The sequence below is a fragment of the Ovis canadensis genome, chromosome 3, assembly GCF_042477335.2.
Source record: "Ovis canadensis isolate MfBH-ARS-UI-01 breed Bighorn chromosome 3, ARS-UI_OviCan_v2, whole genome shotgun sequence".
In the NCBI taxonomy this organism is placed as follows: domain Eukaryota; kingdom Metazoa; phylum Chordata; class Mammalia; order Artiodactyla; family Bovidae; genus Ovis; species Ovis canadensis.
In genome coordinates this window covers 191,158,322-191,170,912 of record NC_091247.1, presented here as the reverse complement: position 1 = coordinate 191,170,912, position 12,591 = coordinate 191,158,322, and the positions used below count along the sequence as shown (strand labels likewise).

Here is a 12,591-nt window from a genome sequence, read left to right as displayed (position 1 = left end):
TTGACATGTGTGGGGGGGTTTAATAAAGAGAAATCTTCTGTTTGTCCATGTGCTTGCTCTTTCACTGAGTATATTGATGGGGGCTGTGGTAACACTAGCATCGGTTCAGTTCAGTTCAGTTCAGTCACTCAGTCATGTCCAACTCTTTGAAACCCCATGGACTGCACCACGCCAGGCCTCCCTGTCCACATCCAACTCCCAGAGCTTACTCAAACTCATGTCCATTGAGTCGGTGATGCCAATAAACATCTCATCCTCTGTCTTCTCCTTCCACCTTCAATCTTTCCCAGCATAAGGGTCTTTTCAAACAGGTTCTTTTGGAGCTTCAGCTTCAGCATCAGTCCTTCCAATTAATATTCAGGACTGGTTTTCTTTAGGATGGACCGGTTGGATCTCCTAGCCATCCAAGGGACTCTCAAGGGTCTTCTCCAACACCACAGTTCAAAAGCATCAATTCATTGGTGCTGATCTTTCTTTATATTCCAACTCTCACATCCATACATGACTACTGGAAAAAACACAGCTTTGACTAGATGGACCTTTGTCGGCAAAGTAATATATCTGCTTTTCAATACGCTGTCTAGGTTGGTCAAAACTTTTCTTCCAAGGAGCAAGCATCTCTTAATTTCATGGCTGTAGTCACCATCTGCACTGATTTTGGAGCCCCAAAATAAAGTCTGTCACTGTTTGCACTGTTTCCCCATCTATTTGCCATGAAGAATGGGACCCGATGCCTTGATCTTAGTTTTCTGAATGTTGGGCATCTCTTAATTTCATGGCTGTAGTCACCATCTGCACTGATTTTGGAGCCCCAAAATAAAGTCTGTCACTGTTTGCACTGTTTCCCCATCTATTTGCCATGAAGAATGGGACCCGATGCCTTGATCTTAGTTTTCTGAATGTTGAGTTTTAAGCCAACATTTTCACTCTCCTCTTCCACTTTCAAGAGGCTTTTTAGTTCCTCTTCACTTTCTGCCATAAGGATGGCGTCATCTACATATCTGAGGTGATTGATAATTCTCCCAACAATCTTGATTCCAGTTTGTGCTTCCTCCAGCCCAGCATTTCTCATGATGTACTCTGCATATAAGTTAAATAAGCAGAGTGACAATATACTGTCTTGATGTACCCCTTTCCTGATTTGGAACCAGTCTGTTGTTCCATGTCTGGTTCTAACTGTTGCTTCTTGACCTGCATACCTGTTTCTCAAAAGGCAGGTCTGGTGACCTTGTAGCCCCATCTCTTTCAGAATTTTCCAGTTTGCTGTGATCCACACAGCCAAAGGCTTTGGCATAGTCAATAAAGCAGAAATAGATGTTTTTTTTTCTGGAACTCTTTTGCTTTTTTGATGACCCAACAGATGTTGGCAACTGGATCTCTGGTTCCTCTGCCTTTTCTAAACCCAGCTTGTACATCTGGAAGTTCACTGTTCACGTACTACCAAAGCCTGGCTTGGAGAATTTTGAGAATTAATTTGCTAGCATGGAGGCTATTCAAGAGCGAGGTTGGAAATAGGCATGAAGGGAGATTCCAGAAATCCCACAGCTACCTCCCAGAGGATGACCCCCACCCAGCCCTGCCTCTCCATTTCCATCAAGTCATCACTAGTGGTTACCTCCACTGGACAGGCTGCACATTCATTGCCAGGCAAACCTGAGAATCTAACTGGTCTTGCAGGGCCCGGAGATACAGCCAATGATTTGTGCTTGTTTCAAGGGAAAGATGTGGAAGACTGTGAATGGAAAACCTGGGACAAAGCTGTGATCCCTATTGAAAATGAAAACAAATCACCAAACAAAATCAATCCTTAAAACCTCATACCTGAGGGAGGAGACTTCCTTGCTTAATGTATGTTTTCAAAGCACACCTTTTTGTTGAGGTCATTATTAGGAAAGCTGGCTATCATTAACTGCCTTCTTTTTTTCCTCAGGTTTTAAGTTTTACAAGCATCCTCAATATTATAAAAGATATAAAAACTTAACATCTCAAGATTCTTTCTGAAAATGTAATGGAGAATCAATACAGTAAATTACTCTTAAATAAGGATGTGGGAAAGGACAAGCATAAAGTGCAGGACTGATGGTATTAACTCCTTTAAACAATCCAAATTAATCTAAACTTTCCTGATCTATGTCACTATTGCAAGTCAATAGTCTGATGCACAATCTGTAAGAAAAAACCAAGTACATTTTTGGCCTGTTGTTCTCTTGGTATATAGACATACACTATTCACAGGTGAGAATGGAATAACCAGCCTTCATGTCTTAAGTGCTCTTAATCTCTACTGTACACACCTTCCAACAGAGTGATTATCCTCATCACAACGAGTGAGAGCAAATTAGTTCATTTTAAAAGTCATTGTTAAAAAGAATTCAATCCAATAATGAATTTCTAGATTGTTCTCTACATTATGTATTATGAGCTCATATGCATTCCTCATGAATTAAAGGTGTAAACAGGAAGAGGAGATGGAAAGGCTCAGAATAAGATGAAGTTCATATTTAAACTCTCAGACACAAGTGAGCTCTTTTATGATAAATAATAAATGACTTTCTGAGGTCTTAAATTTCATATGCCATAAAAATGGGACAAATTATAAACAATCTTTAAACCTTTAAATTTTGAGTCCTAGTTCTCCCAGTCCACCCTGGACAAGAGCTTGTCAAAATTCAAACCTCTGAGATGAATCAATTTGCAAAGTAGAAATAGAGACATAGATGTTGAGAATAAACTTATGGACACCAAGGAGGGAAAAGGGGGGATACGATGAATTGGGAGATTGGGATTGACATATATACACTACTGACACTATGTTTAGATAATGAATGAGAACATACTACATTGCTCAGGGAACTCTACTCAGTGCTCTGCAGTGACCTAAATGGGAAGGAAATCTAAAAACAGAGGATCTATGTACATGTATAACTGATTCACTTTGCGGCACAGCAGAAACATAACACTGTAAAACAATGATACTCCAATAACAAAAAAAATTCTAACAAAGGATCTCCGAATTGCTTTACCTACCGGGACACTCCAGCTGGCTGTGGAAGTGGCCTGGAAAGGCCTGCAATTTACAATGATATGCAACTTAACTTACTTGTATGAGAGAGAATTTGCTTTTGTTTTCAGTAAGTGCAAAAAATGTGCAAGGACAAATATTCAAAGCAGGCTTGCAGAGAGTGGGACTCGGATTGTGGCTGGGGACTGGGAAATAATGGCTGTTTTATTTCTTAACATGTGGTACTTTATAGCTTTGTAACATCAATAAGTTTTCCAGAAAAATTCATTAAGTGTAAATACAACTGTAACAGGGTAGAATATGTCCCCCTCCTCCAGTGCCCTGGTTGATGATAAGGTAAGATAAAAGAAGTGATGTTGGTAAACTGGAGGAGAAAAAAGAGTGTAAGCATATATATTGCCCTAACGTTATGCCCTCCCCCCAAAATTGGTTAATAAATATTAGCAAAAGAAATGTGTGTATGTCTTACATATGCATTGTGGATGCTAAGACTGCCCTTTAACTTCAGCCCTCGCCTCCTGCCTTCCACACACACACACACACACACACACACTCTATCATCTCCTCGAATCATTTCCTTTGGCTCAACTTTGGCCCACTCTGTACAGTTGTGTTGGCCCCCTTGCTGCTCTGTCTCCTCTCTAGTACTTTTCTGCTTCAGGGCCTTGGCACTTGCTTTCCTACTACTTGAAATAATCCTCCCCAAGCAGCCAAATGGCCCATTCCTTCACTTCCTTTATGTCTCTGCTCAAGTGTCATAACAGCTGTGAGGTCGACCCTGACCTCCTCATAGCCCCTACCAATGGCTGGCACGTAATGATAAATTTCAAGTGATTAAGGGTAAGTTCCATGTAGGCAAGACCTTCATTCTCTTTACTGCTGTGATCTTGGCAAAAAGTAGATATTTAATCAACATTGTGAGGATTAAAGAGGAAAAAGTAGTGAGGCTAAAGAGAACATACTCTCCTCTGAGGAAAAGTCAGGGTGGATTTTGTATGATTGAGAATCAAACAAAGGTGAAAATAAAAGAAATATTTTCCATGATTCCCGAGACTCAATGTCTATGCTTGTTTATCTAAGCATTTTTCCCCTAGTAATGTATCATAGGGACTTATTATCTTAAATTTAAATAAATCATTTCAGTTCAGTTCAGTTCAGTTGCTCAGTCGTGTCCGAATCTTTGTGACCCCATGAATCGCAGCACGCCAGGCCTCCCTGTCCAACACCATCTCCCGGAGTTCACTCAGACTCACGTACATCAAGTCATTGATGCCATCCAGCCATCTCATCCTCTGTCATGCCCTTCTCCTCCTGCCCCCAATCCCTCCCAGCATCAGAGTCTTTTCCAGTCAGTCAACTCTTCACATAAGGTGGCAAAAGTACTGGAGTTTCAGCTTCAGCATCATTCCCTCCAAGGAAATCCCAGGGCTGATCTCCTTCAGAATGGACTGGTTGGATCTCCTTGCAGTCCAAGGGACTCTCAAGAGTCTTCTCCAACACCACAGTTCAAAAGCATCAATTCTTCGGTGCTCAGCCTTCTTCACAGTCCAACTCTCATATCCATACATGACCACAGGAAAAAACATAGCCTTGACTAGACGGACCTTAGTCAGCAAAGTAATGTCTCTGCTTTTGAATATACTATCTAGGTGGGTCATAACTTGTCTTCCAAGGAATAAGCGTCTTTTAATTTCATGGCTGCAATCACCATCTGCAGTGATTTTGGAGTCCAAAAAAATGAAGTCTGACACTGTTTCCACTGTTTCCCCATCTATTTCCCATGAAGTGATGGGACTGGATGCCATGATCTTTGTTTTCTGACTGTTGAGCTTTAAGCCAACTTTTTCACTCTCCTCTTTCACTTTCATCAAGAGGCTTTTTAGTTCCTCTTCACTTTCTGCCATAACGGTGGTGTCATCTGCATATCTGAGGTTATTGATATTTCTCCCAGCAATCTTGATTCCAGCTTGTGTTTCTTCCAGCCCAGCGTTTCTCATAATGTACTCTGCATATAAGTTAAATAAGCAGGGTGACAATATACAGCCTTGACGTACTCCTTTTCCTATTTGGAACCAGTCTGTTGTTCCATGTCCAGTTCTAACTGTTGCTTCCTGACCTGCATACAGATTTCTCAAGAGGAATAGTCAGGGATTATAAAATAATTTCAATACATTAATACAGTACACACATCATTTGGAAATATTCTAGGTGGAGAGAGTTGGGTTTATTTTGCTGATATTGCTACAAACATTTCATCCACTGTTCCTTTTTAGCACAGAAGAATATCCATAAGTAGTACCTCTATATTCATAAAATCTTGGTTCTACTGCTTATTGTCATGAGTCGAAGCCCTGAGGATCATGTCCTTAGTAATTGATCATCACATAGAATAAATAGGATTATCTGTACTTTAAGAAGTTACTAACTAGCAGGACAATCTGACTTTTAAGACCTTCCAATGTGTAAGTAGATCAAGAACAGAGAGGCCAGGCCACATAAACACGAGCTAGATGCCAAACCTCAGTCTCCAAGCTCTGAAAGAAGAAAATGTAGAAAGTGCAAGTAGCCTCCAAGAATTGCCAGAGGCTTCAGTTAATGTTTGCAAAGAATTTTCAAGATGAAAGCCATCAGAGAAAAGAGAAATTTTACTATCACCACAGCTGGAATGCTTTGCTAATGTTTTTCCTGATGCAAGAAAGTGACTTTGGAACAAATTTCATGAAAGAAAAGGCCTAATAGCCTTCCAACGGAGAAGTTTCTACTCATTTATCATGTTATCAAAGACACTCTGGGGACAGCCAAGGCTTGCCTGTGCGTGTAGGGCTCGACTGCCATCATGAAGGCAAGTCTTTAACATAACGTGACCAAGATGACAGCCTGTGGGGATGCAACACTCCCTTTAATTAGTTGGGAGGGAGCCAAGAAAAACCCTTCCTGACATACCGGTCCAGCACTCTACTATATTTGCTCCTGCAGATCAATATCAATATAGCAGGCATGTCAAACCACAGAGGCCAGACTCTAATAAAACAAATCTTATATTGACCCTCTAACACTTCATACTGGTATTGAGTATGGTCTTTATATAGGCTTTAGATAGAGTTCACCTTAAAAAAAAAAAAAAAAGGTTCTGCATACCAAAATATAAATAGAGTTGCTAACTTTTTATGGCTTTATTCATTTAGATAACAACAAAATTTAGATAATAAATTTTGGAGGTAGCAATTCTTAGTGTTATAAACACGGCATTAAACCAAATAGAAAATAATTTCTGTCCTCATGGGGCTTACTACTCTAATTGGAGGAAGCACATTATATAAAATCACCAAGTTATATAACTTTTTAGAAATTGGAAGTACAGTGAAGAAAAAGTTTAGTGAAAGGGAGATAAGATGTGGATTAGAGGGTATATGTTTGCATTTTAAACAGAGTAGTTATGGTAGGCTTTACCACAAAGGTGAAATTTGTGCTCATATTAAAAATTAATTCAAAATGGATTAATAACCTAAATATCAGAGCTAAAACTTATGAAACTTTTAGAAGAGAACAAAGTCAGAAATCTTTATGACCTCAAATGTGATAACTGAGTTTTAAATTTAACGCCAAAAGTAATGAATGACAATAGAAAGCAATCAGACTTCATTAAATTAAAACAACTTTTGTGCATTAAAGGACATTATTAACAATGTGAAATGAAAACCTAAAGAATGGGAGAAAATATTTCCAAATCATCTATCTGTTGGGAATTTAATATTCTGAATTCTTATAACTCAACATCAAAAATACAACCAAATTTTAAGAAAAAGACCAAAGGAGTTGAATAGACATTTCTCCAAAAAAAGATACGCAGATGGCCAATAAGCAAATGAAAAGATGTTAATCACTGATCATTAAGGAAATGCAAATCAAAACTATTGGGAGATACTTCTTCATGCCCACCATGTTTTAAACAAAATAATACAAAATCCAATATTATTCAGCCATAAAAGGAATAGAGTATTGATATACACTATAACTAGCATGAATTTCAAAAATACTATGCAAAGTGAAAGAAGTCAGACATTAATGGTTACATATTATATTTTTGTAGTTATTATATAATTATTTCATATCCAGAATATGCAAATCCACAGATACAGAAAGCAGATTAGAGGTTACCAGGGGATGGGGTAGGGAGAGTTGGGAGTTATTACTTAATATGCATGGGTGTTTTTAATGAAGTTATGAAAGAGCTCTAAAATAGAGCAGTGAACTATTCAAGACTGTGAACACACTAAGTACCACAATACTGTATACTTTGGAATGGTTAATTATATGCCATGTAATTTTCACCTCAAATAAAAAAAACAAACACTTTTTCATCACACTTTTAGGATCACATAGCATGTTTTATATTTTATTTTCAGTTATGTATTCATTTCAATCTTTAATCTATTTGCAACATTTTAGTATTTTTTTTAACATAGCTTTATTGATACAATTCACATACAATAGAATCCACCCATTTTATACGTATATTCTGGTGAGTTTTGGTAAATGTATGTAGTTCAACAACCACAACAGTCAAATTTTAGAAAGTATTCAACACCCCAAAAAGTTCCTTCAAAAGTTATGGTCAATCCCCAAACCCAGGTTTTTTGTCATTATAATTGTGCTTTTTCTAGACATACAAAACTCTAGGAAAGGTAAAATTATAATGACAGACATTTCATATGAATGGAATTAAACATTATGTGATCTTATATGCAAGGTTCCTTTCACTTAGTATTTGAGGTTCATTTATGTTGATTTATGCATCAGTGCATTATTTGTCCCTTTAAAATTTTTCGATAATTTACTGCATTAAGTTTACCCATTTACAAGGTAAAGTCACTAGATTATTTTTATTTTTCAGTTAGTACAAATAAAGCTTCTATGAATACTTACTTGTAAGACATTTGTATAGACAGACGTTTCCATCTCCTTTTAGTAGATACTGAGTAGAACTGTCTGTTTTTAGGTTTAACTTTTTATTAATAACAAACTGCTGAATATTCCCAAAGTGACTGAACCATTTTCACCAGTAATACATGAGGCCTCCACTTGCTCCCCTTTCTTGGCCAACACTTAGTATTGTGAATTTTTTTAATTATAGTTATTCTAGAGGATGTAAAGTAGTTCTGTTTGTGTTTTTAATTTGAATTTCCCTAATGACTAATGATGCCAAGCATTTTTTCATGTGCTTATTAACCTTTGTATATCTTTTCTTATGAAGTATCCATTTGTATCTCTTGAACATTTTAAATGAGCTGTTTTTCTTATTATTGAATTTTCACAACTCTTTAAATATCCCAGCAAATATTTTCTTCCAATTTGTAGCTTGCCATTCGATTTAATTAACATTATTGTTTGAGGAACACAGCTTTTAACCCTAATGATGTCTAATTTACTAACTCTTAAAAAATAATTTACAATTTATGTATCATAAAAATCTTTGTTGAACCCAAATTCACAAAGATCTTCTTCCATTTCCTTTTAGAATCTTTGGTTCTGTTTAACTCTTAAGGAAATGGCAACCCACTCCAGTATCCTTGCCTGGAAAATCTCAAAGACAGAGAAGGCTGGTGGGCTGCAGTCCACAGACTCACAAAGAGTCGGGCACGACTGAGTGACTAACACTAACACTTATGATTCACTTAAAAATAGTTTCTAAATGTATAGTATGAGGTAAGGATTAATTTGTTATTTCAGTATCTTCTATTTAAAAGACTACCCTTTCCCCATTGAATTACCATAAGCGAAATAAGTGAAGCCGCTCAGTTGTGTCCGACTCTTTGCGACCCCGTGGACTGTAGCCCACCAGGCTTCTCCGTCCATGGGATTCTCCAGGCAAGAATACTGGAGTGGGTTACCATTTCCTTCTCCATTGAATTACCTTAGTAACTGTCTGAATTCTATTTCATTTTCTACTGACTGTTTTTTCCTGACTTTGGGTCATACTATCCTATTTCTTTACATGTCCAGTAATCTGATTAAAAACCATATATAGCATGCCATACACTATGCTGTTTTTGCTGTGTGCTCAGTCTCTTAGTAGTGTCTGACTCTTTGCAACCCCATGGATTATAGCCTGCCAGGCTCCTCTGTCCATGAACTCTATTCTATTCTGCTCTTCTGAAATCTGATGGTTTCCTGTTGTAATATGTGATAAACTTGCCTGGACACAAATAGAAAAATCTGCAGACAGCAGAAATTTTTGCTCATTGGGTTTCTTTCTTTCTTTTGCCTGAATCTCTGGGGGAATATCTTTTGTGCCAGCATATCTTTGAGATCAGCCAATGATTTCAACGGAGATCAAACATAGACAACTCAAGCCAGTGAAATTTCTACCCTCTGCCACCCAACCTGTATATGGGTTAAAGAATTCATTCAAATTTGCAGCAAATAAGTAAGCCTCTCCAGGTTTCAATTTTGCTTGTGCTTTCTAGGGCATCCTACGTGCACTAATTGTTTTTGCAGTCATCCATGAATGTGTGGAGAGTGTATTATCTCAGCCCTTCTATAGCTCTCTTGCCTCCAAAATCTCCCCCTTAAATTTTTAGCTGCACTGCTATTTTCCCAACCAAATCAGTCACCTTCAGCCAGTAAACCTGTGGATTTTTAACATCTGTCCTGGGGGCATGGGAACATCTTCAGACAAGAAGCATCTTGCCCAAGGCTGTAGCCATTTTTAATAAGTAAATATTTTCAAGTTCTTTGCCATCTTTGATCATTTTTAAATGTTATAGTTAATAATTTTTCCATACTCCAATATTTTTCCAAGTTTCCAATAATAAAACTATTAATAAAGCCTTTTAGTAGTATTTTTTTTTTAGTAGTAGTAGTATTTTTTGAAATGAGAATCACCCAACCAACTCAGGCAGGCATTCATTAATGTAAGTAGCACCTTAACCATATTTTAAGTACTTATGACTATGTTATTAATATCTCACTTATCATTACATGAAATAAAACAATTGCATCAAAAAATAGTCAACTGCTGCAGGAAAAAAAAATTCTCATTTGTGAACATTAAATTTCAGATCCAATTTCTACACTGTTGGTGGAAACAATATGGTATATAATTAAGATAGCCTTGGCCTCCTAACCCCATTAAAGTCTTCAAAATATATATTACCTTTCTGGAAAATTTTTAAATATAAAGTATTTTTTAGACAGAGGATAAATTCAATTTAGACCCTCATTCTCTTGGAGGAAAAAAGCATTACTGAGTATAGAGCATCTCTCTTCCAATGCAGTGTTCATTTGAATGTTAAGAAAATTACCTTGAAGGCTGCTAAACAACGAAGACTCAGTAAGGCCATCACAACTGCCAGAAGGATGGTAGCTCCGTTCCGTATGTCCCATATGGTCTCTACCAGAGGAATACTGCCCACCTGCCAGTCATAGCACAGGGTAACAGGTGCAAGCAGAAGCCACACGTTGAAGGCCAAGAGGTAGGAATAAGTAAGGAATCTAAAAGAGAAGAAGAATCACTAAAACACAACTCGAGATCCATGACATTCTGAAAACATTCATTCACCATGTTTCTACTGAATAGCCTTTCTATGCTGAAAATGTTATAAAAAGACAAGGTAAATGGAAGGCCATTCATTCATTTAGTTGACCATTCTGGAATATATCTAACAGCTGCTAGTCACTGTGGTATCTGCTGGCCTTTCAATGATGAAGAAGACAGAGTTTCCATGACCTATTTTTTTTAAATTATCATATAAATACATATATAACAACTGAGATAAATGGTATAAAAGAAAAGTTTGATGGAAGTTTTTGACATGAAATGCTGCCTCGTTGGGTACAATTCCCTGAGTAAGAGACATTTGAATTGTCTCTTTTTAATAATGCCCCAAATCCTGCACTAGATATGCAAATATTAACCATTTAAAATAGAGTGATCCATTTTGAACCATCTAAAAAAATCAAAATATCTGTAGTAGGGATACACAGGCTCTCACAAACCAAGGGCCTAACCTTCAAGAGGAGGGACATATAGTTGTCCCTGATAATAAGAATAGCCAGGTGGACCTCAGGAAGGAAAATAATGATTGGAGTTATTACTCCTGTTTCCTGGCTGTGTCTAGGCAGTAAGATAAAGCAGAAGGCATCCTAACTGGACCCCCTTCCTTTCTGCACAGAGGAAATGGAATTTATTTAAGTTTGTTGTTCAGTCTACACAAATCATTAAGTAGAGTTCAAGAACCTTGAGAACGGCAGAACCCCAGCATACAGCAAACTCCATCCACGTCTTTGCACTAAGGGATGACTGAACCCTCGTATGGCTTCTAGCAGCAGAAGGCCATGTCTCCAGGATGACCCCAGCCCCTCCCTTGCATTAAAATGACAGCCTGAGAAAGACAGATCATCATTGCCTGGAGAATTTACTTCTTTTCTGGCCAAACCATGACAAAAGGCCTCCAACCTTCACTTCCTAGAGCATTTACTACAAAGCACTTACGACTAGGAATATGTATCTCCTAGAACTCACAAGGTGTTATCCAGGACCCGGGAGTGTTGTTCCTTTAAAATGTCATCACCAGGAGCATGAGGCCTGGCTCCCAGTCTGCTGGAGGACAGAATCCTAACTGTGATAACTGTCAGCCAGTAGACACAGCCTGAATACACTTTGAGGATCAGTCCGTTGTAATGTTTTACTTCTCTGACTTAGCCAAGCACCAGTTTGCAAACCCCTCCCCCCACGCCATTCTTTCTTTAAAGTACTTAGTCACCTCTGCACAAATCAGAATGGAGCTCAGCTTCTGTTCTGTCAGGAATTACTGAATAAAGTGTGCTCTTACTACTCTAACTCATGTCCAGCTGGGTTCATCTTTAACATTCTATATGGAACTAAACCAAAGACCTAGAAAAATCCCTTGTCCTTAAGGAAGGTAAAATCCAATAGTGAAACTAAGATATACAGAATTAAAGAGTCATGAGGGTGCAGAATGTGAAGAAGAGACCTCCCCCACCACCATGTCCTTTTAAAGGAAATCTTAGATGGGCCAAATCCAATGCTAAGAGTAAGTTCATCTTAAATTTTCAATTAAGTAGCTCTGGATTAAAATACCCTTCCCAGCCCTTGTCAACGTATCTCCTTTCCTTCCCTCCTCTTGTTCCAAGGTTGGCAGTGGAAAAACCATTAACAATGATCAGGAAAGGCTCGGTGATGGGGGTTATTCACTGCCTTCACTGTTAAACCCCAGCAGAGAAATGCATCAGATGTTTCAGTGGTGTTTCAAAACTCTCCTCTCTGTTTTTATTTTTAAAAAATATTAATGCACAGACAGTGCAGTATAAGGGACTTCCCTGATGGCTCAATGGTAAAGAACCCACTTGACAATCTGGGAGATGTGAGTTTGATCCCTGGGCTGGGAAGATCCCCTGGAGAAGGAAATGGCAACTCACTACAGTATTCTTGCCTGGGAAATTCCATGGAGAGAGGAGCCTGGTGGGTTACAGTCCATGTGGTTTAACTAAGTCCCTGCTTTGTTATTTAACAAAAATAAAAACAAAAAAGTCACCATATCCCTTTT

At 38.0% G+C, this 12,591-nt stretch overlaps 1 protein-coding gene across 2 annotated transcripts in view; it reads right to left on the bottom strand.

The window, feature by feature from the left end:
- The window catches only part of TMTC1 (transmembrane O-mannosyltransferase targeting cadherins 1), a 337,062-nt gene that overhangs the window by 155,143 nt on the left and 169,328 nt on the right, over window positions 1-12,591 (bottom strand). For both annotated transcript variants that reach the window (XM_069585452.1, XM_069585453.1), the window contains exon 8: window positions 10,327-10,516. In XM_069585452.1, coding sequence (XP_069441553.1) covers window positions 10,327-10,516 — 190 coding nt within the window. The remainder of the gene's footprint in view (window positions 1-10,326; window positions 10,517-12,591) is intronic.